The 26723-nt window shown below is 40.2% G+C and overlaps 1 protein-coding gene across 1 annotated transcript in view; it reads left to right on the top strand.

Moving 5' to 3' along the window:
* LOC6051290 (neuropeptide SIFamide receptor) overlaps positions 1–26723 on the top strand; it is a 358514-nt gene that overhangs the window by 174702 nt on the left and 157089 nt on the right. The window contains exon 3 of the mRNA XM_038265058.1: positions 2759–2858. Coding sequence (XP_038120986.1) covers positions 2759–2858 — 100 coding nt within the window. The remainder of the gene's footprint in view (positions 1–2758; positions 2859–26723) is intronic.

Consider the following 26723-nt stretch of genomic DNA (forward strand, 5'->3'; position numbering starts at 1 on the left):
GAGTGGGACGCTGCTGCTTTCTTCTTTCTCTTTTCCTGCTCCTCAAGGTAGGCCTTGCGCGCGACGCATCCGCGGTAATTGCCGGTATGGTTGCCGTCACAGTTCGCGCACTTTACGCGCGGCTTAGTTTGTTCTGCGTTTTCCCCCAAGTCCGCCTTTCGTGGCAGCGCGCACGACTCCGAGAGGTGTGACTCACCGCACTTCACGCAGCGGGGCCGGAGGTTGCAGTTCCGCGAGCCGTGGCCGAATTTCTGGCAACGGTGGCATTGCGCTACGTCCGTCGGGTTCTTGGTGTAAAACCGCCAGTTTACCCAAAAACCGTCCAATGTGTTAGTCCGTCGCAGATCTTGGATCTTGACGGTGCCGCGGTTGAAGTACAACAGGTACAGGGTGTGTGTACCTGTGACTGTTGTCTTCCGCGAGAGTACTTTTATCTCCCGCGGTTTTATTCCGGCGTTCGAGAGGTGTCGCTTCGGGTCGGCGATCGGACGGTCTTGGTAACCCTGCAAGACGACCTTAACAGGGGGCTTCTCGGGGTTGAATGTGTAGAAGTTGAAGTTGCTACGTTTCAGTTCTTCAAGCACCAGGTCGAAATATTTTCTGTTCAGTGTGATCACTTGCACTGCCAACTTACCGATTTTCTGACAATATCCGAAGCCTTCCAGCAACTCGTCAACATCGTCCGCCAACGTGTCCAAAACAAAAATTGGAGGTGGTCTTTGTTCCGTTGGAGAATTGCTCTTTTTTGACGTCGACACTTTTTTGCGTGCACGTCCATTGTCGTCGTCGTCGTCGGTAGTGCTGCTACCGTCGGTGTTGTTGTTGTTTTCTTCATCGTCTCTCAGCATCTGGAACTCGTTCCTGATGGGGACGTTGGCGGATGTTGATGTGCCACTGGTCGTGGCACCGGAAGTACCTGAACGGGTTCGCACTGGTGATCTCGGAACATATCCGGGTTGTAGTAACTTTTTGTCGATTCCATCTGCGCTGACGCTCCCCTGCGCGATGGCGGTCGACACGGCATTGGTTTGTTTACCTTTTTGCACACGGCCGGTGGACGAACTTCGCGGGTTTTTCGAGGCCGCACTCGAACTGCCACGGCCACGGCCGGCCTTTGGCATGCTGCACGAGCAAACTCGCGGCTAATCACGGTAAACTACGGCAAAAAAATCGAAAAAACGATGGAACACTGAGCACTTGACTACTGCTTGCTCTCGTGCGTACACGGAGTGAGATGGTTCGAGTTAGAATGTTAAAATATGAAACATTCGTGAAATTTTCTGATCTTTTCGAAAACAATATTTTATTTTATTTTTTAAATCAAGGCTAACATTTCAAAAGGGCGTAATATTGAATGCATGGCCATTTTGAAATGAAAATCTGACAACCTACATAGTTTCCTTTGTTCAACGGTCGATGTCAGTCAGACTATGACGGACGGACAGGTCTGTTCGATCCTTAATTTATTGCGCGTACTCCCTAAAAAGACACGCGTCAAACCAGCCTCGGAACGACGCGCCGCACTTTCAGCAAATGCGCGCTGTCAAATCTCATACGGCACGTTTTGTTTTTGTTGATCTACTTCCTCGAATCGCCTGGCATTGTTGGCAGATATGTTTTTAATTGCACCAAAAGTGCAGAAAATCGCTGGCAACAATGTATACGGCATTTGATTGTGATAACCGTAAACCCGCAAGTTGGACCAACCTGCAGCACTCACTAATAGGTTACGTTGGAAGTCAGAACAAAGTGCATCACCACCAGGGACCAGTGCATCGCATCAGAATGACGTTAGGGATGGCACGAGTAGGCACAGCTCCGTGTGTGCCCACCGATCCGGTCCTGGTCCTGGAACGTGTGAACGGTGCTGATTACAGAGCGGTGCCGTCATGTTTAGTGAACCGATCAGAACCCACGTGGGACCCAACCACGGCCGCGCACAGACTGTCGTTGTTGTTGACGATGATGACGACGATAATCGTAATTGCAATTATCTTCACATCCTTGATTTATCACTTAGTACCCAGTTCTAATTGATTAATTAATGGCGAACCGGACAATCTCCTCGGGCTGGCTGGAGTAATCTCTCTCGGGACTATCTAGTTGCAATTACCGGAGGAACGGTGTATCATAAATTTAGAATGAGAAATTTGCTCGATGATTTGTTATTAAATATCTCTGGACCGACACATGTGGCACATACTCCCTGGAGACGGTAATTGCTCGTTTGAGAGTGTCAAGTCGTTTCGTACATGATTTAGTACTTGCTCTGTGGGAATATGTTGGCTCGTCATGTTAGATGATGCTCAGGTTTACCATAGGCAGTGACGTTTCAATTTATGCAAATGAATTTCACAACTTTAAAAGTGAAATATTAATGTTGCCGTTTTTAGAGGATTGTTGAAAATTGTTGCCAACGCCTAACATGTTAAATCGCATCATTATATCCTCCTTCAACAAATCTTCTCGCAAATCAATCCTTTCGTCAAACGTTCAAGTGGTGATTTATCTGCACGAATAATGCATTTTCAAACAACCGCTCGTCCTAGGCGGCCTTATCCGTTTGTGCTAAATTGAATTAGATAGCCCTGGTGAAATATTTGTGCAGTTTTTCTCCTCTCAACATACTCAAAACAACAACAACAACAACAAAAAACTTCAGCATCCGTTGCACTAAATCTTCCGACAATCTCAATCTTGGCTTTTCCATTTTCTCTAACAACATTTTTTTTCCACCGTCTTCTGATTTATTTTGCAGCGTGGATGCTGGGCTGGCTGATGTGCAAAACGGTTCCCTACATCCAGGGCGTTTCCGTGGCGGCTTCGGTCTACAGCCTGATAGCGGTATCACTGGATCGGTAAGTTGGACAACAAAAGATAAATAAATAGATGAAAAACTGAAATGTTGCAGCTGGTTGTTGCATGCCGGTATTGTTGTGTAATAGAACAGTCCGAAGCGGTATGCAGTTTGTAGTTCAGTCCATCATGGATACCTCAAATCCTGAAAATGATTTCGAAAACTAAGGGGGTGATTCAATAGGTCACCATAAAACTTTTGATTAAGATACAGTCATCCCACATATTCGGAGCATTCTTGTGATAATTTGTCAATAGCATGCCAAATGAATCTTTTTTGGCGACCCTTCTATTTTTAGGACCTTTATTTGGACATTCTCTTGCTATTTCACTAGCAAAAGGAGTTCTTTTTGAATAAAAAACTGCATTTCGAGACTGTTTTTTTCGGAGCTGCAAAACACTGCCTCCAAATTGCCTGTTCCATAATTGTGGGATGTTATTGTGCCTCCCACAATTGTGGAACACCTGAATTTAACAGATATTTTCACAAAAAAAAGTTATCAGACCATTTATAAAACATTATTAAGCTTTAGTTTCATTGTTTCCAGTGTGTGAAGTCATTATTTTGTAGAAAATATGTACTCCTGGAGAGAATCAAAGTTTGTTTACATTCGTAAGAAAAAAGTGTTCCGAATTTGTAGATTTCAAGGGTCAAAGAAATTCTCCAAAAACTTCATATAAAAGCTAAAATTTGCAGATGTTCGATACAGCATTGGAAAGATCGCAAGAGAAGCTTTCAAATGAAGGTAAAAGCGAATCATTAAGTTCAATTATCGATTTTCTATGATTTTTGGAACATTGGCCGATCTGTAAACTGTTCGGAAAATGAGGGATGGCTGTAGTGTTCTCCCAATTAAAAATGTGCCGTGTATTTAAACTTTTTGCCCTTCCCACTCCGATTTTCAATGTTAAAATATGAAACATTTGTGAAATTTTCCGATCTTTTCGAAAACAATATTTTCAAAATTTTCAAGATTTTTGCACAACCTGGAAATTTCTGAAAAGTTGGCATTTTATTTCCTCTAAAACATATCGAAAAATAAAAAAAATAAAAATAGTGTTTTTTTTGTAAATCAAGTTTTTGTGATAAAAAGTTAAACAAAAAAATCATCAAACAAGTTTCAGTCGGATTAAAAAATTAAAAAAAATCGAATGACCGAAATCCTAGAGAACTGCTCATTTATGAAGATTTTAGATGTTTATTATCGCAGAAAGTTTATTTTGCTAACATTTCTGTTTTTGTCACTTCAAATGATTGCAAATCAACTGTACCGTAAACTAGGGTCAATCGGGACACATGGGGTGAATTGCGACAGCAGTTTTAACCATGTTGGAGCACAATATTTTGATTTTTCTGGATGGTATCGGTTAGAACAGACTCAGGCCAACAAAATGTGTACATCCATTTCCAAATTTAAAAGCTTTAAGTGCTCTAAAAACTGCTGTCCCTATTCAGACTGTAGTCCCGATTCACCCCAGGTTACGGTACTAGTGTAAAATGCATTTAAAAAAACTTTTTCCATGTAATTGTTGAAACAATGGTTTGTTATTTCCAAAGAATTTATTTATTAATTTGTTAATAAGCCTTATTATATGTCATGTTTCGCTAAGAGTTGAACCAGCCTCCCGCTGAAAAACTCTATAATAAATAATAAAAAAAAGTCGTGTTCCAAAATGTTACATTTCTTTAACCTTTAATTAGCATAAACTTTCGGAATAAAAATTCTTCATTCTCTTTATTCAAATAGTATCAGGCGTTTCCATTTCTAATAAAATTGGATTCGTCCCTTTTTAGTTTTTAGTATGACTTTGCCAAAAAAAAGGGCTAAAAACCAATCAGCAGTACACAGCGCCGTACGGCCCAATCTATGGTTATGCAACATTTTATGTCAGTAAATTAATTCTCATTATTGTTTAAAACAGTAATGGGTGAGAAAGGCAAAAGCAGGACTAAAAAAAACTAAATAATTTGAATTAAATAAAAAAAAAATGATATTTTAGCATGTTTAGGTTGATTTAAAAATCTTTCGACTTTATGAAAATTTTCGATGTTTATTAGGCCGTTGTAAATATTTTTCAAAGTTTATGTCAACCTTGTTTTGTTACTTGTTTTATGTGACTTTGCCAATGTTTTAAAAAATGACATTTTTTTAGAGGTCAACTTTGGCAGTGTTTTTTACTAATATTTCTTATATTTTAAGTAAAATGAAGTATTCAGTAATTTTTCTAGTACCCCAGACTATGTCTCTATGCATTTATTTACAACTTAAATGATAATGGTGCCATTTTATAGCAGAAAATGTGAAAAACATGCAAAATTTTTAAAAAGTTACTGTTAAAACATGAAAAAATTAGATAGGCAAAATGTAATGATAGGAGGTAGAAGAGTAGGCTAAATACTACCAAAAACAAACATAAAATAAACAAGATAAATGCAATTTAAAATACTAAAAATGAAACAAGAAAAACAAAAAAGCAAGAGAAGTCAAGTTTTTCGTAGAACAAAAGTTGCTCAAAATGACCTCCTAAACACGGGAAAAATAAAAATTAAATTGTTAAATTGTTATGCTTTTTTATTTTTTTGCCCCACCCCACTGAAAAGCAGACGTGCATCGGCACTCAATAGCACTTGACAGTTTTTTAAGGCCATGGCTTGGAAAAGGCACCATATCAATTTGTTTTGTGCCTAAAGTATGTTTTTTTTTCTTGCACTATGAGGTTCTGAGCGACCGAACCCTTTATCTTCACTTATTCGCTAGTTTTAGTGATGAAGTGCTATTTGAGTGCTAAATAGCACATTTAGCACTTGATATAATTTTTTGCTAATCCAAATTGCATAGTGAACAACGATTATTAAAAGCATCGGACTAAAGCTTGTTTTGATACACAGTGAACAAAGATTCACTTTGCCGGTTTACGAAGGCAATCATCTCAAAATGTGGTGAAGTGCTATTGAGTGCCGATGCACGTCTGCTGAAAAGTTATCCGACTCCGCAAATCTGCTTAACTCAATTGAGCCCATTCACTTTCAAGATAGAATGAACTTACAAATAATGTTACAAATCAACCCAATATCAGTTATACGATTTGGAAGCTGTATTGATTGGAAAATATATTATGAATAAATTCTTAGAACAAATTGCTTACGGATGAAGGCAATTTTCATCAACTTTTCCCGATTTTCACATTTGCTTCGCCATCCGTTTCATTTGCATAGAGAAATTACTAATGTATTACAACGAATGTTTGTCCCTGTCGGGTATATTTTACATTTATTGCACACAAGATACAGCAGTTACGTGCGCTGTAATTGATGAGGTCAGAGATGTGTCCCCGTACGGACACTCATCATTTGAATGCAGCACTCCAGGCAATTTCGCCTGCTTTGATGCCACGATGCCAGCCATCAAGAGAGTAGCCCAATCGGCCAAGGACTCTTAAAGTCACAATGGAAAAGGGGCAAAATCATTTTGTTGGCAGCCGAGAGACAGCTGGCATTCTCATCCTCTCTTCGAATAATCGCATGAATTTGCACTTTACACTGATATAATGAACGAACCGAGTGAAGGTAGGGATCGTGTTGCATACATTTAGGCCCACACTGGCACCACACTTACGGTGCAGTGCTGCCATCTGGAAAGATGTGGATGCTACTTTTCCAAGCGACGATGAAGACGATGGCGACGACGGCTGGCATAGCCCAAATTAGTATGCAATTTTCGTGCTCCAGCAGTGATAATTTGCTCAATAGCTTATGAACGTTATTGCTTCCGGCTGGAAGAGCCGGAGGTTGGGTGAATTGCCGTAAACAAAAATGCCCCGGAATGGCATTACCGACGTTGACTGAAAGCAACCATCCTGGTCTTACAGCGAAGAAATCGAGACATTTGAGTGTATGAAATTTTCAGTTCAGTCATGGGTTGATTTCTTTGTGTGATCACGAATTTGTAGCCCGTTTTTAAATAACTTATTACGCTGATCAAAAAGAAATTCTTCAGCAGATTTTGTAATAGTAGTCGTGTATTATTTACTCCACCTAAAACCATCAAACTTAAAGTGAAATTTACTAAGGGGATATAGTGGAGAATGACTCATATCCCTTGCGTTTATCTGTATTTAGTTTTTTTTATCATTTTTTTTTAAATTGTCAAATTGTGTTGTAAATCCTTTGGGAGGTACTACCTGACCCAAAAAATATAACATTTGTTTCTGTTATTTCAAAGGTACCAAAATGTAATATCAGGGTTGTTCAAGCTCTGGTTGATATGTACGGTAAAGTTACAATTGTCTTCTTGCCTTTGGCGTTTTTCTGCAATTTTAGTATTTTTTAAACGAGGGGCAGGACACAGTTAATCGATCATCTTTACACTAATTGATTAGCGCTGATTTTTCGTCAACTGGCTAATTGATTAGCGCTGATTTGATATTCCATTCCCATCTCATATCAAGTTATCTTGTCGTTGAGAAAAGTCATTTTGACAGCTTAAAAATGTCTCTTTCTTCGATCTGAACCACAGAAAAAGCATTGAATTATCGAAATAATCTGTTCCGGGCACAGCCGGAGTATGGATTTCGGCACGAAGGTCTACTAAACCCGGCCAAGTTGGTGCTGCACAAGAAGGAGGCCAAGGACAAGAAGCGGTCGGCGAAAGTTATAAAGATTTTGGCCAAACGAGAGTAGGAGGAGCGCGGAATGATGCAACAACTACTACCGCGGCCAAACTCCCGCGTGTCTCTGTTTTACCGTCCAGTTCAAGAAGAAGAAGTTGTCTGCCTGTGTGGATCAATCGGACCGCGCACTGGACTCACAATCCAGAGGTTGCCGGTTCGAATCCCGGGGCGGACGCAAAAAATTCTAAGTGTAAATATAGGTATTCGGTGCCCTCTCCCCGTGCCCATACCTTCACACTTAGGAGACCCGGGAGGCGGAGTCTTGTCGCAAAAAGAACGATACACGCCTGTGGATCCGTTGACGAAACCGCAAGGTTTAAGAGGGCCACATTATAAGGTGTTACGTCGATTCCGTTCAAGAAGAGCCCATTTGACGGGGCAATAAGGACTCTGGCTCCGAAGTGGACGCCTTTTTCGACATCGGGGATCGTCAAAGCCATTACTCACCGGTTTTTAAACCAGTTGCTGCAACTTTTGTTTGGCCAAGCCACCGATGTCGGTTCGTCCGGCGTCATGCCACTCTCACTCAAACGCTTCTTAAACACGTCTTCTCGTTCTCATCATCCCCAACTGCGAGTTTCAAGTTCTACTGCTGCGATTCTGTTCCGGTGACAATCAACTTTTTGCCCTCGCCTTGGATGCTGGCCGTCCGTATACTCCATCCGGCGTTCCATCACTGCCTCGAGATCTTTAATCATCCGCTGGGTCGCGCTCGATCTGTCTCGCTGATGGTGTCCCGGAGCATGCGCCCGGGACTTTTCGGTGAAGGTTAGGTTCTGCGGTGGTGATGACCGTCGTGGAAGTGAACGTGGGATCACATGACACAGCGACATGACCACGTCCGAAAAACGCTTTTTACAGGAGAACATTTTCCTGTTTTTTTTTTTTTTTTTATTTCAACTATTGAGTAATTTATTACCTATTTAATGAAACATTAACCAATTTTCCATGACCCGACCACTTATTTGGGCTTGTACTTGTTCAGCGTTTAATACAAATCGTCGGCCTTGACCGGCAGCAGCACCGATGGTGGCTTCGTCTCCGGCGTCGGAAAGCACACCATTATGACGTTGTTCTTGCCCATCCCCTGCACCGTACCGCCTCGTTCAGAATGATGTTGAGCAGAATCTGGCCGATGCTGGTGTCGGCCCGCACCAAGACCGGTACCTTTCCGTCCACCTTTTTGATGTGCAGAGTTCCGATGTCACGGTCCGAGTAGTTGCCGTCAGCTTTGACGAACAGTTTGAACCGCTTGAAAAGATGCTGTCCTTTTCCTTGACCGGCGTGAACTGTCCTCGGTGGGTTTGGCCACGTTGGCGAAGATGAAGTCCGTTCTGGGCGTAGAACTTGTCGAGCCAAATCCGACGCTGAATGGAGACAGTGCTGCGGCCGTGTTTGTAGTCGTCGCTGGCGTGACTCTTCCAAACGTGAATCCCGGCTTTGCGGTCGTTGACTCCTTTGTGTCCACCTTGCTGCTACTTTTCTCGATTGCATCCAGATAATTTTTTTACTCTCATCTCCGGTGTCCTTGCCAGCGGAGCCTGCTGTGTCCTCCTTCGGCGAGCTTCCAACCCCGGAAAAGACCTTGCTCGGGTCAGTCGTAGCAAAGATGCTGGTTTCCAGCGCGGACGTTGTGGCCGCCGTCCCATTCGTAGATTTTGCGATTCCACTGAGAAGCGAAAATGGACTGGCTCCTACTTCGGTAGGATCCACCGCCGGTGTCGACGTCACCCCGGCGAATCCCTTGAACGCACCAATCACCGACGACGATCCACCGCTGCTCACGGAATCTGTGCCGGCAACATCGTTTTTATGACACGTTTTTCCAGCTCGTCCTCCGACGTCTGGGCAAATTGCTCCGCCGCCTCCTCCTCGTTCCAGTTGCCGTGAAACGTGTCTGGTTCCGTTACCCGCCGATACCAACGTCAATCTCCAATCAGCTCTGGGGGTCCTAGGGGTGCTGTTCTCGGTTCCAGAACCAGGTTGGCCAATTAAGTTCCCAAACGTTTGCTTTACGGCCGCAACCACGAAGGATGTTTCTGGTTTGTTTTGATTTGTTGACGTTTGTCCGTCAGCCCAAGATAAAATTTGAAGGGTAGGAATACACTAATTGATTAGCGATAATCCTAATCAACCAACTGTAAATTCTAATTAACTCAACGATTATTTTTATAATATTATAATATAACAGTGATAAATAGAAAATTAATTAATTAACTTCATAAATAATAGATATTTTTCCGAAAAATTGATAAATTGATAAATTGATAAATTGATAAATTGATAAATTGATAAATTGATAAATTGATAAATTGATATATTGATAAATTGATAAATTGATAAATTGATAAATTGATAAATTGATAAATTGATAAATTGATAAATTGATAAATTGATAAATTGATAAATTGATAAATTGATAAATTGATAAATTGATAAATTGATAAATTGATCAGAAAAAATCCTCGAAATGTTAGTTTACAGACTATTCCAACTTTTGGTCCACCTACCTTACTCGTGACCGCTCAAAGTGCTAAGTTGTGCGTGCCGCATACTTTGCGGCGAATAATTTCGATCTTCGCACTGCGCTGGCAGCTGGCGCCGTGACCATCGACCGTTGGCGCTGGGGCAAGTCAAGTTCATGGACAAAAATACCTGTTTCTGGTTTAATTGCGGGTCGCCTAATAGCATAGCTACGCTAGCTCTAGTTGGGCATTTACTAGTCATTGATTGCTGATCGCGCAAGTTTAATAATTCTAGCAGGACATCACTTTTTAAACGTAAATTATGCACAGTCCAATTTGGCTGAAATGCCAAATTTTTAATACTTCCGAAGATCGCATCTGTTAACGACCTAGAACTTGGTCAAAACCATCCTCCAGCAAGTCTACCCACGACTAGACCGCACAGTGTGCATGTAAAGCTCGTTAGGAACCGCACTCAAGTCATCTGCGTCGAGTCTTGGCTCGTAAAAGCAACATGTCACTCACGAGATGAACATAAATTGCCATGTTTCTGGTGTGGGAGGGGGAGGTCAGACTGGAATGTTTTCAAAGAAATTAATTGCCATAAATGTGACGGAGTTGGACAAAATTTTTGCAACTGACTAGAACCCACTTAACTGTACGAATGATTAGTTAAGGACCTTGCCCCACTTGACAAATTGTAATTAAGAGCGTCGCGGTTTTCTTCGCCACAAAACGATGACGTGGGCAACGCTGTAGGATGGAGTGTGATATTACGACGTGGTGGCGACGACGACGACAAATTTGCTCTTCCAAGGACTGCAACACTGGTGCTACTTAGTACACAGAACCTGCCACCGACTGCTGCTGCTACTGTTGGAAAAGTTTGCTTCGAGTAGTTACCCCGTGCTGGTGAAAAGTTCTTGGCTATGGAGGCAATTTGTCAAATTGGAAAACGGTTTATGGTCGTGACGGTTGGTGGAAATTTTGGCTGAGCCAGATGCGCTGGATTGTTGCAGGAGAGGATGCAGAATTATTATTACATATATACATAGATTTTTGTTAAAATCTTCAGAAAAAAGTTCCGGAAACACCAACAGGTAAACTGGCAAGAACCCTAATCGCCTAAGGTAATATTACCAAAAAGTTTGGATTTGCTCCGTAAGATCAAACAAATTGGAATGAGAAGACCTGTGTACCCTTAACCCTCTACAACCTAACCCCGCCTTTAGACGGGCTTCGATCTAAAAAATCGCCAAAAATAAGAAGATCTCTTAAAATTTTAGAAAATTTTAGGGTTGGAAGTTTAACTTGTTTTATGTAACATTGCAAATGTATTTAAAAATGTCATTTTTTAGGGGTCAATTTTGGCTGCGTTTTTACTAACATTTCCTATATTTTCAGTCAAAAGAAGTATGCAGTTATTTTTGTAGTGTCCCAGACTATGTCTCTACGCATATTTTACAATTTAAATGATGATTCTGCCATTCTATAGCAGAAAATGTTGAAAACAAGCAAAAAATTGAAAAAGTGACTGTAAAAACATGAAAAAAATAGATAAGCACAATGTAATGATAAGAGATGGTAGACTAGGCCTAATACTAGCAAAAATAAACATAATCCAAACAAGATAAATGCAAACCAAAATACTAGAAATAAAACAAAAAAAAACATAAAACAAGAGAAGTAAAATTTTTCGTCGAACAAAAGTTTCTCAAAATGACCTCCTGAATAAGGGAAAAATAAAAATTTTCGAAAAAAAAATTTGGACAGTAGATGGTTAAGTGAGACAGGGTTCACAAATTTCTTCAAATTTTAAAACATTTTGAGTGGAATGGACATTAGCCCGGGTCAAAAAAATTTAAATTGCTCAAATCAAAAAGTATATGAGATTGCCCGAAAGAGTACTCAAAATGGGGCCTACAGCCCAAATTTCAGCCCATTTGGTTGAAAATTGGCTTGCCTTGAGTAGGAACAAGTTTAAATGGGAATTAACCCGTAAAACTTGAGCAATTGGGTACATTGCTCTGTACAAGTCTATCGTTGAAATTTAACGACTTTTGCATACCATGGGGTCCAAGGGGATGGTCTGGGAAACAATTCCTCTGAAGGGTGCAAGATGATCCGAGGCCTCTAATCTTGCCTAGAAGCAGATTCATTCCGGCGTCGCCGAAATTCTCATGGTCCCAGCAAAATGTACAGGGATAAATCAAAGCACGCTAAGAAGGCTGCCTCGATGAGAGGACGCTACATGTCAATCAGCCACCACGTGGCAGGAGGGTATATGGAAATTGGAGTATAAAATGATATTTGATGATTATAAAGTGTTTTTGCACAAATATCTGACTAAATAAAATGTTATAACATTGACAGAACCACTTTTAAAGCCAAAATCGGAGAAACCCTCCTGCCACGTGGTGGCTGATTGACATGTGGCGTCCTCTGATCGAGGCAGCCTTCTTAGCGTGCTTTGATCTATCCCTGTACATTTTGCTGGGACCATGAGAATTTCGGTGACGCCGGAATGAATCTGCTTCTAGGCAAGATTAGAGGCCTCGGATCATCTTGCACCCTTCAGAGGAATTGTTTCCCAGACCATCCCCTTGGACCCCATGGTATGCAAAAGTCGTTAAATTTCAACGATAGACTTGTACAGAGCAATGTACCCAATTGCTCAAGTTTTACGGGTTAATTCCCATTTAAACTTGTTCCTACTCAAGGCAAGCCAATTTTCAACCAAATGGGCTGAAATTTGGGCTGTAGGCCCCATTTTGAGTAATCTTTCGGGCAATCTCATATACTTTTTGATTTGAGCAATTTCAATTTTTTTGACCCAGGCTAATGGACATTATGGTAAAAGTATTATTTCAATTATTGCTTGAAGGAATACATTTTTGTAAGCATAAAAACTTCAAAAATAATGAGCAATTCTCTTAGATTTCGGTCATTCGTTTTTATTTTGTATTTTTTAATCAGGCTGAAACTTTGTTGGTGCTTTCGGTAAGCCCAAAGAAGCCATTTTGCATATAATTGTTCATATAATTTTCCTTACTAATTTTGCAGCCGTCCATACAAAAATGATGTACACATTGATGATGATAATTCAAAAATCTGTATCTTTTGAAGGAATTTTTTGATCGATTTGATGTCTTCGGCAAAATTGTAGGCACGGATCAGGACAACACTGAAAAAAAATTATACACGGTGAAAAAAATTTGGTGATTTTTAATTTAACTTTTTGTTACTGAAACTTGATTTGCAAAAAAACACTACCAAACATTAAATACTACGCACTTTTGAAATGTTAGTCTTGATTAAAAAAAATGAAAATATTGTCTTCAAATAGATTGGAAAATTTCACGAATGTTTCATATTTTAACATTGTAAATCGGACCATTAGTTGCTGAGATATCGACGTTAGAAAATAGTGGGTTGTTTGGGTGAGACTTAGAAAACATCAATTTTCCTGCTGTTTTTCAGCTTTTCAAACATAACTGCGACTTTTTTCAAAAAAGTTGCATAAAAATGGCTATAACTTGAAAACGGTGCACTTTATGAAAATTTCACTAAAGTACTTTTTGATTGCAAGTTTAATTTTACATCGAAAAATGAAGTTGAAAAAATTTTGCGACCAATATTTCGATTTTTTGAAAAAATCAGTATTGATTCAAAAATGTATAACTCGGTTAAAGATTTTTTGCACAACCTGGAAATTTATGAAAAGTTGACATTTTATGTTCCCTAAAAAATATCAAAAAATTAAAAATAGTGTTTTTTGCAAATCGAGTTTTAGTGAGAAAAAGTTAAATTAAAAATCACCATATTTTTTTCTACCGTGTATTATTTTTTCAGTGTAGTCCTTATCCATACCTACAACTTTGCCGAAGACACCTAATCGATCAAAAAATTCCTTCAAATGATTTTTGAATTTTCATATATCATTTTTGTATGGACAGCTGGCAAATTTGTATAGAAATTTATATGGACAAACTAATGATGCAAAAAGGCTTCTTTGGGCATAACGAAGGCACCAAAAAAGTTTCAGCCGGAATCAAGAATACAAAAATTAAAATTAAAAAAAAGATCGATTTCGTAGAGAACTGCTTACCTTGATTATTTACCAATAAAACCGAGGCAGTGGAGCTAATGGGTTGTTGAGGGTTAAGAGCCAAGATTTTTTGAAAGTATCAATCTAGGGATAAGTTAAAGATTGAAATAACAACAATGATGCGAGGTCAAATGGTGTTTTTTTTTGAGTTAAATCGATTTTTACAATCAATCATTTAATTTGTAAATTCTCAAGATGGACTCAGACTCAGCGTTCTACGTATATGACTTTTATACGTGGATTGAGTTAGTTTTTCTTCAATTCAAATACCTTCCATAAAAGAAATCTGAGCTAATTTTGAGCACTTTTCTTTGTAATCCTGATTCAACGTGAAGTTGCTGGTGATTAATGTGCAAATACATCAACAGTGACTCCATCAAACTGAGAGAGGTTTCCTCCGCCTTAATTTAACCTTCAACCTCACCCGTCCAAGTAGATTAGTGCATCAACCAGCTATTAATAATTGCGACCACTGTCTGCCGATCTAACCGGTTTGCCGCAGTTCAAAGACGCTCTGGCGAGCCCTTTTTTGGCTGCGGCCAAGTTTCTGTTTGACCTACGAGAAAACAAGCCTCCCGCTCAGCTCGTCGCCATCGTGCTAACTTGTCGTACGTGCATTTTGGGCCAAATTGAGTTAAGAACGCCATTTTGTGCAGCTCACAATGCCTCACATTTTGACCTTCACAGATCCCTAAAATTCGATTTCAATCCTTAGATATTCAACAAAAACCGAAAAAACTCCGTGCATTTTTGTCACTTTACATATGAAAGTAGTTTCAATCTTGTCGTGCTATCTTGTCACTCCATGAAAATTGATGTAAGTGCGACAAAAGGCCAAAGGGATTTCAGGCCAGGAAAGTCAGGATGCGTTTGTCGCACGTACAAGCTAGACTACCGTAAACATTTGTAATTATAACTCGGAACTCCAGCAACCAACTTCAACCAAACTTTGGGACAATGCACAGAATGGTGAGCCAAACAAAACGTGTTTGTTATTGTTTACATTGCGTGCTCTCGTTTTTGAATATTCAAGGTCAAACATTAAAACGCGTTTTTCTCGGAACGTCAAAATGGCTGGTGCGACAAGATAGCACGACGACGTCGAGCTGATTTACTCACTCGACTTGAAAGATGAATAGTTCAAGACTAATGGGAAATGTCAATTTAATGCTTGATCTTGAGAGACGCCTTATTTGATTGAACAGTTGAAAATGTGTTTTTAATGTTAAAGATGAAGTAAATTTCCCCTCTTTTGATGTAATTTTGCTTCAATTTGTTATTAGAATCAATTTTATCAATATTTATTTTACTTTGGGTCATTTGCAAAAAATAAGTTGCTTTCCCCTATAAAGATTGAATTTCCAACTAGCCATGAATCAAACTCGATCTGCGATCTCACGTGGCGCTATTTGCCACCAAAAAATCAACTCGATAAACCCCTTAAAAACCCTGCGAAAGGCGATCTCGTTGTAAAAACAATCGCTGAGAAGAAAAAAAACCCGACTACCACCAGTACTCGGTGCTATAAATTGACAATCATTTATTAACGGGCCACCACGGGTTGGGCAAGGTCAGCGTCAAACTGGAGACCACCACCACCCGTGTGGCCACGTGGCACAAGCTCCCTCCCCTCCACCCCAATCCACAGCTGGTGACGGGTTGATTGATTGTGTCAAACCGAGGCGTGAAGTGGTGTGACCTTTGGCTTTTTGGTTTAGATTTATTTCAGAAATCAGGTTAAATTTGTTTATCTCAAAATTAAAAAATTCAAACAATACAAACTGAAATCATGAAAAATAATTAAAAAAAACTATTTTTGACTTATAAATGCACCCACTTTGCAACAGTGCAAACCACCCAGCAACACACTCAACACCAAATTAATTGCACTTGCTAGACCAAAGTTTATCAATTTGTCGATTAAAAACCGCGCGCGCGACAGGCTAATTTTATTGCGCCATCAAAGCTCATTTTGCCACCGCCAACAAATAGCAATTTCCTAATTATGATTACTTTTATAGTTTCACAAGCAGTGGATTGTGGCCGCTCGGTTTTACAAACGATTCCGTTATCGTAACCGGTCAACACTGTTTGACGTGATTTTCAGTACCTTATGGTACTGATAACAGGGGAGAGTTTGGGACTTTTTTTTTTCCAAAAATATACCAACAACTTATTCATGAATCATATGTATTTACATCAAAAACAAACATCATCCGATTAAAAAAAATATTGTCCTAATAAAATAGTAGTTTATGCAACAAGTTGCAAAAAGAGGATTTTTTCAGCACGAGTCGTACATTTATCCAACGAGGTTCACCGAGTTGGATAAATACGAAGAGTGCTGAAAAAATCATGTTTTGCAACGAGTTCCATACAACATTTTTTGCAATTCCAAAAAACACACACTGAGTAAAATTTTATGTCAAATTTTCATGTATTTTGTCAATAAATCGCTTAAATAAAAAAATGTTGAAAAGTGTTACTTTTCGAAACAAGTGCTGAAAAGTTCAACTTTTCAGCACCCATTTGAGTGCTGAAAAGTAGAACTGTTCAGCATTTATTTTGAAAAATGTTGCTATTCGATTCTGTTATTTTTGGTACAGAAAAGTAGGCTATTTCGTCGTTCAAGAATGACAGGAAAAGTAAGTGGTTTCATGACGGAATTGCAAAAATGTTATTTTTAAAAAAACCATTGATGTCCTCACAAACAAAGATTAAAATATCGTTGAAAAGAAAAGAAAATAACAATGCATTGTAATATCAATATGATTTATCGAAATTTTAAATTGGGTTTTGAGAACTGCCCAGAGTTGAAAGTTCGTCTCTTATGCCAAAACAAGTATTCTGAGAAAAATGCGTTTTAGTGTTCGTCACCAAACCTCGCATAATAGCCGTTTGGGTTTTCGAATCGACAGCCAAAACTAAACACTATTTTAGTGAAATTCAAGTTTGGAAGATGCATTGGAACATCCTCTACCACCTGGTGCTAATATCTCGATTTTGACAAAAAGGAATATTAGCCGTTTTTCAATTAATGGCGAGAATCGAAACATCAAGCGATTTTTGAGAACATTTGACTAGTTAAAAAAATTCAAGAGTCACAATATTCACTTGAAAATTAGAGTAAATTTTGAAAACATCCTGGGAGACGTGGGTTTCTTATGCAGGTTTCCTATCTGGAAATAAAACTTTTAATGAGGAGTTTTGCAGGTACTTTGATTTTACTATATAACCTGTAGGCATAGATTCAGCGGCTTTTAGTATATCCAGCCATCAAACAAGCACTATCCACATCAAAAGTGCTCCAAATTGATATGGATTAGAAACGGTTTTTTTTTGTTGGTCGACCCTAATCACACAACATATCTCCGGAACGGCTGAAACCATTTGAGTTAGCCACCTTTCAGACGAAAGATGAATAGTTGGGCTTTCAATGAAAAAATCTAAGACATTAAAAAACATAGCATAGTGGCATTCTCGTGGGAACCAACAACGAGAGAGGTACTCCTCGATATTAGCTCCTAAAAAGTGCTAAAAAGTGCAAAAATGCCTCACGGCAAGAAAAAGAGGCTGTCCTCACCAGCAGGATCGGTAGATTTGAAGAAGCTAAAGAATGCCGATGCGCTACCTGCAAAGCCAGGCAGTTTGAGCAAGGACGCTCAAAATTCGTCTGGAAACCAGTTCGCTGACCAGTTCGCGGTTCGTGACGTGAGCGAGAAGGAAGAATTTGAACGACGGGAGAAAGTGCCACCCATTCAGGGTTGCGAATGAGCCAGCGCTCACGGAAGGCTTGCTCGCTCCAGCTGGAGCGTGAGTTTTTATCAGGTAGCTCGTGCTCGCTCAAGCTCACCGGAGCGTTTTGCGCTCACGTGAGCTGGTGAGCCAAAGTAGGTAGTTCTATTTAAAATCTAGACATTTTTCGAACAAGGAACAAAAACTAATTTCATAATGTAAACATTCATTGACGTGAAGAGATGCACTGTTTGTTCACAAATCAAATCCATATTGGACCATATTGTATTGTTGTTATGTACAAACATATTGACAATTTATGTATATTTTATTTATTTTTAAATAATCTTTTAAACAGTTACAATCATCCTTGTTCAAAAAATCATACATAACTTGTAATTGAATATTTTCAGAGGTTTGGTTGCGAAAGTGTTGAATAAAATCCACTTGTTGAAAGAAGAGCCAACCTTTTCGTGGTGAAAAATATTGACAATTTATTTGATTTGAGTCAAAAGGGTTATTTCAACCCTTAGGAATTTTGAGGCATATATTTAAAATAGAATTGTTTCAAAAATGTTACCCTATTTTCTAAAATGTTTGCCAAATAAAGACTAACCTTATAAAAATGATTAGCCGTTTCTAATCACTGAATCACTGAAAGATTTAATAAACGGAATAACTTTTTTTAATGGTAGCTCATTCTGACCCGCAATCTGGAAATGTAGTCAAAACACTGATTAGGTACATAAAAACAGTTTAATGTTATATTTTAATCAAACAAGCATTTAACCTTGAATCGAGCTTACCAAAGCATAAATCCTCTTGAATCAATTCATTGTTTTGTAAGTTTTTCTAAGGTTTACATGCCCTTTTATTTAGGCGTCTATACCCCTCCACCCCTCTCTGCTACAATAAGGCCTTTCAATTCAAAAATATTATACATTCGACTGTATGTCTAAAAAATTATCTGACCCTTGCGAATCCAACCTTTTATTTACAAACATGATTGATGAAAATAAGCTATTCCTATTCATATATCATAAAATTTGTTCACAAAGTCATATTTCCACAGCCCTACTGCACCTGACGCAAAAAATCCATCTAGAATTGAAAAAAAAACTTTCTCAAAAACGTTAAATGATTAGCGACACGTCCAAAATGAGCGCTCCGTGAGCGAAATATGAGCGCGAGCGCGAGCGTGGAGCAAACGCGAGCTGGAAAAATCGGAGCAAACGCGAGCGCGGGCAAACGTGAGCTAGCTCGCGCAGCGCTCCTCCTCACGAATGAGCGAAAAGTGAGCGCTCACGAGCGCGCGAGCGCGTGAGGAACGCAAGACTGCACCCATTTTTGTGAAAACATCGTCATCGGATTCGGTGCAAAAGTGGCTGACTGGATTTATCATATCTGGGACTTTACGAGCTTCCATTCGCTTGTGTGCTGATGGACTCAAAATTCTGCTACCTGGCAGAAAGGATTACAACTATGTTCGGGATTTCCTGAACAACACGAAGATTGAATACTACAGCCATGACGATACAGGTAAACGCTCAAAACTCTTAAGTTGAACGTGATCGAAGTCTTCAAGATGACGAGTCACAACAATGCAATGTTCGAACTGCTTGCAGTTTGGGCATGGTGGAAGGACCTGCTTCATCAAGAGTCGTTGTGCAACCTGCGGAGGTGAGCACAAAACTCAAGCTTGCAACACTATCAACGATCATGCTGCCAAGAATTGGAGCTGCTCAAAACGTACTGAGTTTGTAAAAAATCGGCAGCAAGCAAAGCATTCACGGACGTGCATTTTCCTGCTTTGGCGTCGCCATGAGTGGGATCAAGCTTCAATACCAAATTTAAAAAAAAATATATCTTCATTCATTAGTATTAAAATAAGTCTATTCCAACCTCCTAACATGAGCCAGCTCGCGTAGCGCTCCTCCTCATGAATGAGCGAAAAATGCTCGCTCATGAGCGCATGAGCGCTCAACATCGCAACACTGGTTAGGGTATATTATCCATGGGGGTGGGGGGGTGTGGATGTTCCCGAAGGAATCAGTATCAAGAATCAGATAGTGACAAATTGAAATGCCACATAGTTGAACCAACTAAACAATCTCCATTTGACGGTAGTTGACCGTTAATAGTGAGTAAACCGATCAACGACGTATTGATTTGCGGCCTACGACAACCAATCATAACGGGTGCAAGACCTGTAAATGGCTGTAAACTGTGCTTCAATTTCCACCGCTAATCAATTGTGCGTCAGCTGCACCTCATGGTAACCATGGTAAGCGTTTAATTTAATATTTGGTAAGACATAGCACAAGAATTCAGTGTTAATAATTATATTGTTTAAAATCGCGTTCAAAACCTGCAATTCCACATTCAACGATTCATTTATTCGCTTCTTTTCAAAAAGTGTTGCCATAACTGCACCCTAGTTCAGCTGATTATCGGTCCTGATACTCAATTTATTTTGTAATTATCCGCTGGCGTGACATCAAGCGAATGCACCTCCATCATCAGCCCGATAATTGTGGCTCCACAGCCGTTGATGCGATCGATGAGCTTCTGGTTGGATGTTACGGTTCGGTGATTTTAATGAATTTATTTAAAAAGATTATCTGGCTGATTAAATTTAGCGCCCTGGCAACCTTTTGGGTCACACTGTAAATGTCGGAAGTTCAAATCGATTTTCAATATTTTTTTGTGAATAATTGACAAGAGTTGATTTGACTTGATTTGACTACAATGAACTCAACTCAACTCAACTCAACTCAACTCAACTCAACTCAACTCAACTCAACTCAACTCAACTCAACTCAACTCAACTCAACTCAACTCAACTCAACTCAACTCAACTCAACTCAACTCAACTCAACTCAACTCAACTCAACTCAACTCAACTCAACTCAACTCAACTCAACTCAACTCAACTCAACTCAACTCAACTCAACTCAACTCAACTCAACTCAACTCAACTCAACTCAACTCAACTCAACTCAACTCAACTCAACTCAACTCAACTCAACTCAACTCAACTCAACTCAACTCAACTCAACTCAACTCAACTCAACTCAACTCAACTCAACTCAACTCAACTCAACTCAACTCAACTCAACTCAACTCAACTCAACTCAACTCAACTCAACTCAACTCAACTCAACTCAACTCAACTCAACTCAACTCAACTCAACTCAACTCAACTCAACTCAACTCAACTCAACTCAACTCAACTCAACTCAACTCAACTCAGCTCAACTCAACTCAAGCTCAACTCAACTCAACTCAACTCAACTCAACTCAACTCAACTCAACTCAACTCAACTCAACTCAACTCAACTCAACTCAACTCAACTCAACTCAACTCAACTCAACTCAACTCAACTCAACTCAACTCAACTCAACTCAACTCAACTCAACTCATATTAGTCTTAAAATTATAAACAAACAGGCTTTCATGACCCCACCTCATTTCTCTCCACAAACTAACAAGGAAAACCACTAAACATGTTCCCAGGTAGCAACTATCACGACAAAGCTGTCCGCCAGTAACAAGCAACACAATCCTTTGGTACGAAACATCTCCGGGGAAATTCTTCACCATCGCCGTCGATGCGTTATTCACTCTGAATCTGTGCGGCGTTTCTGAATCCACAGCAAAACGGACGTCAACAACAGACAACTCTACTCATAATGGCAGAGCAAATTCGGTATTTGTATACTGTGGGTATTATCAGGCCGCCCGGGTTGCATCGTTTGGAATTTGCCGAGTTCCCCGGAGCATTGCGGAGCTCGCAATATCGACTGATTGGTCCATGTTTGCGGGGGAAAAGTTTACCTTTTCCTTTCCTAGCGAATGATGCAGTGGTGCAGGATGGATTTTTTTTTGTAGTTTTCTGGTGTTTTTAACTCAGTAAAAAATAACTTTGATTTAAATTTTAAATCTTGTGGAAACTGGGGCAAGTTTAACTAGCTAAGGAAATGCTCATTAAAACTCATTATAAATGAAAAAAATCTGTTGGATTTTTTGATGATCGTATTATGCCAGGTCCATTTTTAGTCTTACTAATAATATGACTGGGTTTTCTGAAATTCTGTAAATTCCAAAGGGTTTATCTCATGACTGTGTTGAGAAAATTGAACTTTTGTGACCTTCACTCCTGATTTGGACAGTGCACTTTGAAACTTGGCGTATTTGACAACAATCGGTTACATCTGGAAAAACATCTTTGATGATTGAAAAGTATTTACTGAGTTTTCAGTTTTAATAAGAGAGTTGAGCCTTCCATTGACCCTTTTAATTGCAGTAGTACAATTCAAGACCAAATCTCTACCAATTCATGAAGATTTAGATTTTTTTTTTCAAATTTGCAACCCGATAAACTTACTACAAAGTGATTACCCTGACCGTAAAATTGACTTTACTTTTCATTTCATAGCCGAGTTTCCAAGCATTTTTTTCCGTCACTCTTCCTTCTATTTCGAAGAACTTTCCGGGGCAGACTTCCAACCAGGCTCATTGCCCAAGTTGCTTCCCACCAGAGGAGGCAACGGAGATTCGTATTTTTTTTCTTGCTCGCTTTGCTCCTTCAGCTTTGGATCCAGAGTCTCATTTTCCGCAATTACGCTTTTCCTCACAGGGCTTCTTATTGATGTTTGACAACGACGACGTCGACGCTGGTACAAAGAGATGCAGGCATCACATGCCATGCCAGGCTGGTGCTACTGCTTTGGTTGGTACTATCGAGTTTACATAGTGTATAGTATAAAGGATCAGAAGGCGGGGGAGCAGAAAAAAAGCTCTGTGCGAAACAAATTACTCTACTAGGATTTACAGGCTTTCGAGCAGCTTTTCCTTGTGGTGGTTGTGGAGGCTTGAAATAGAGTTGTGTTGAAACTTTGATATTTCTCCTGCGCTGGATAGTAATGATCATTTTGCAATAAAGTTAAAATTTCGCAGTTTAAACATTACAAAAGATTTGAAGTCATCGGGACTGGCAACACCAGTCAGCAACAGTCGATTGTTCAGAGCTCTTCAAACTTTTCGTTTTTTTCGCCGTAATTAACCGTGATTACCCGCGAGTTTACTCCTCCAGCATGCCAAGGGCCGGCAGTGGCCGTGACAGTTCGAGTGCGGCCTCGAAAAACCCGCGAAGATCGTATACCGGCAGAAAGGTAAACACACCAACGCTGCATCGGCCGATCGTTCTTCAGAGATATCCGGACCACTCGATCTACGAACTGAAAGAAAGCCTTAAGCCTCGAGAGATAAAGGTGCCCTCAAAGTCGACAACGGTGACAGGTTCGTCGAAAGGTGCAGTCTTCCGCGGAAAGATCAGCCGGGAAAAACGCCCCGCAGCACACCGCGCGCGTCAAGTGCGCGAACTGTGGTGGAAACCACCGCGCGAAAAAAGCGCCTCGAGGAGCAGGACAAGACGAAGAAAGCGCCAGCGTCCCGCCAACCTCCGAAGACATCGAGCTAGACCGCTGTAGCCAAGTTACACGAGAACGTCAAAATGAATGAAATTATACAGTCGTATTAAAAGTTAATACTTTTAAATCAGTTAGTTAGGAGATTTTCAAAAACTGTAGCAGTAAAAGTTTTCATTTTTAAAACAAGAAAAAAACTTTCCCTTCAGCAAATTTTGGCAACTTTTTAATTCAAAAGTAAGCTACTTTTGTCATTACAGTATTTTTTTGTGTGAAGGCTTGATTGTTGAGGCAATTGAAAACCTCTTTTTACACCTAAAGCTTCCATCCACCCCGGAATTCGAACTGACGACCTTTGGATTGTAGTCCAACTACCTACCAGCGATTCCACCGAGGCAGGACCCAGTGAGACGACTCCTGGATTGAGCTAACGACCTAACCTCTACGTTAGACCGGGGCCAACATGTTCTTCCCCGTCCGACGGAAGGCGTGGACAGACAAATCTCGTTCCGAAAAATGCCACCAGGACCGTCTGGGACCGAACCCAAGCCGACTGGGTGTGAGGCAACCACGCTTACCCCTACACTACGGTCCCGGCTGAAAGGAACTCCAATACTCTATTAGGTTATAAAAAATAAGGATTTGTTTATTGATTAATTACCTATTAAAAAAAATTAAAAAGATTGTAAGTGAGTGAGTGAGTGATCGAGAAAATGAGTGAATGATTGAGTGTAGAACGAACCAGTGAGTGAGTGAATGAGCAAGTTTATGAGTTAGTGGAAGAATTTTATAAAACTACTAGTTGGGTAATGTTTTAGCACATCAATAAATCAATTGAAGTAATATTGAGCTACAATTTTCCCCAACCTGCCAATTTCGTTTTGTCAAAGCAACTGTCAGCGCATCTTATCGCTACCAAATCGTGTCCAATCGCGAAATCTCCTTCGCAGTCAAGTGCTCTCATTCCTGTGTTTTCAGAAGAGCCAACTCTCACCATGTTCCATAGCCTTAATAAGACATAAATTATGGCCGCGTATAAATACAGCACAGTGGTGTCTTCATCAATCACAAAATCTTCATTTATCATTTCGAACCCATTTCGTATCCTTTCGTCGGCTGCCCGTGCAGCTGCAACTTTGCAAATTGCAAGCAACGATGAAAAAACAGGAAAAGCGTGTCTTTCGCCGGGAAAGTGGTTTTAGTCTTGGATGATAACCGAAATCAAGAACTCGCTAATGAAGTGATCCCGCATAATTGGTTGTAATTAATCTTATTACAGGAGCAGGATTGAAGGGGAAGTTTCGCAATATTGCATAAAAGTTGTTGCGTAATTTTTGACAGCTTTTTCATAAAACTGAGCCACGTAGCCCAGTGCCTAGTCTTATAGCCCAGCCTCGTAAGCGTTAGATCGGGGTTCAAATCCAGGCTCGGACCAACACAACTGGCGATCTTTTCCCTTCTGGATTTGATTGCTTAGTGAAGGGAAGGTAGTGTATCGCTACAAACTGGACCTTATCAAGACACCTTAGGAAGACAACCTATGGAATGTTAACATTAACCTTAACATGTTAACATTTGATTAATAAATTGTCACTGAATCCGCTTTGTAAATGCCGGCCCCGATACTCTTCACGGGTGTTCCACTCAGGAACTAGCAAAGATTTTTTTTTTCATAATTGAATTGCGGTACAAAGTTTTAAAATACAAAATCTAATCTAATCTAATCTAATCTAATCTAATCTAATCTAATCTAATCTAATCTAATCTAATCTAATCTAATCTAATCTAATCTAATCTAATCTAATCTAATCTAATCTAATCTAATCTAATCTAATCTAATCTAATCTAATCTAATCTAATCTAATCTAATCTAATCTAATCTAATCTAATCTAATCTAATCTAATCTAATCTAATCTTATCTAATCTAATCTAATCTAAACTAATCTAATCTGATCTAATCTAATCTAATCTAATCTAATCTAATCTAATCTAATCTAATCTAATCTAATCTTTCGAAGGGATTACGCCTAGCACTTGTTATTTATTGAAATTTGTAGTGCTCCATTGCATTGGAATACATTGAAATTTCCGAGTTCCAGCACGGCTTTGTCAAAAAACGGTCCACGGTATCCAACCTGATGGCGTACGTCAGCGCACTGAATGAAAACCTCGAAAAGTTCAAACAAACTGACGCGATCTACTTCGACTTCGCCAAAGCGTTCGACAAGGTACCCCACACGCTTATTATCGCTAAGTTAGACCGGCTGGGGTTCCCAAGGTGGCTGACAGCATGGATCCGTTCGTACCTTTCGGGGCGGTTTGGCTACGTCCGTCTCGGTGGCGTCCAATCGAGGAATTTCCCGATTCCATCTGGAGTCCCCCAAGGAAGCCATTTGGGACCGCTGATCTTCATTCTTTTCGTCAACGACATCTGCCAAAGATTGCAGTCTCAAAAACTGCTCTATGCTGATGACTTGAAGATCTTCCGTACCGTGGCGTCCACCATTGATTGCGTCGCTCTTCAACAGGACATCGACGCGATTCAGGAGTGGTGTAATCTCAACGGAATGAAGGTGAACCCCAGCAAATGTAAAAGCATCAGCTTCACCAGATCAACCGCTCCAATTCGGTACGATTACACCATGGACCGCGTCTGCTCAATCAGGGATCACGGTCTGCTGATCGACCGCAAGCTGAGCTTTTCGGAGCATGTCTCTTCCACAACAGCTAAAGCGTTCGCGTTGCTTGGATTTCTGCGTCGCAACACTGCTGAGTACGAGAACATCAATGCCCTTAAAACGCTCTACATCACCATGATTCGAAGCATCTTGGAGTACGCTCTGTAGGTGTGGGCGCCGCACCACGCTAATCAACGCGATCGCTTGGAGAAAGTTCAGCGCCGTTCACGCTTTATGCCCTTCGCCGTCTGCCTTGGAGGAACGGCGTTTGGCGGTCGAGCTACAGCGACAGATGCACCTTGCTGGAAATGGTGTCACTAGAAAAGCGGCGAACCTTTCTTCAACGGATGTTCGTCTTCGATGTTCTGACCGGTCGCATCGATTGCCCGCAACTCCGAGAAGAAATCACGGTGCATAGACCAACGCGGACGCTGAGGAACCAGCCCCTTCTGAGGATTCCCTTCCATCGTACTCTATATGGATACAACCGACCAATTGACCGCTGCTGCCGAATTTTCAACTCCGTATCTGACGAGTACGAGCCTAGCATGACCAGAGAACGTTTCAAACGTAAAATTCTAGCTCTTTGATGTGATGTGATATTTTTATGTTTTTTGACTGTTTAATTCTATGTTAGTTTTTGAGATATTCAGTCTGTGCGACTCCGGTCGAAGACGGTGAACAATAAACAAACAAATGAAACATCACCGATTTCAAAGCCGCCAGGCCTACTGCGTAAAGTCGTATCGCAGAGTCATGATTCGTTGAAGTGGGTTGAG

Source organism: Culex quinquefasciatus, chromosome 3 (assembly GCF_015732765.1).
Source record: "Culex quinquefasciatus strain JHB chromosome 3, VPISU_Cqui_1.0_pri_paternal, whole genome shotgun sequence".
Taxonomy (NCBI): Eukaryota; Metazoa; Arthropoda; class Insecta; order Diptera; family Culicidae; genus Culex; species Culex quinquefasciatus.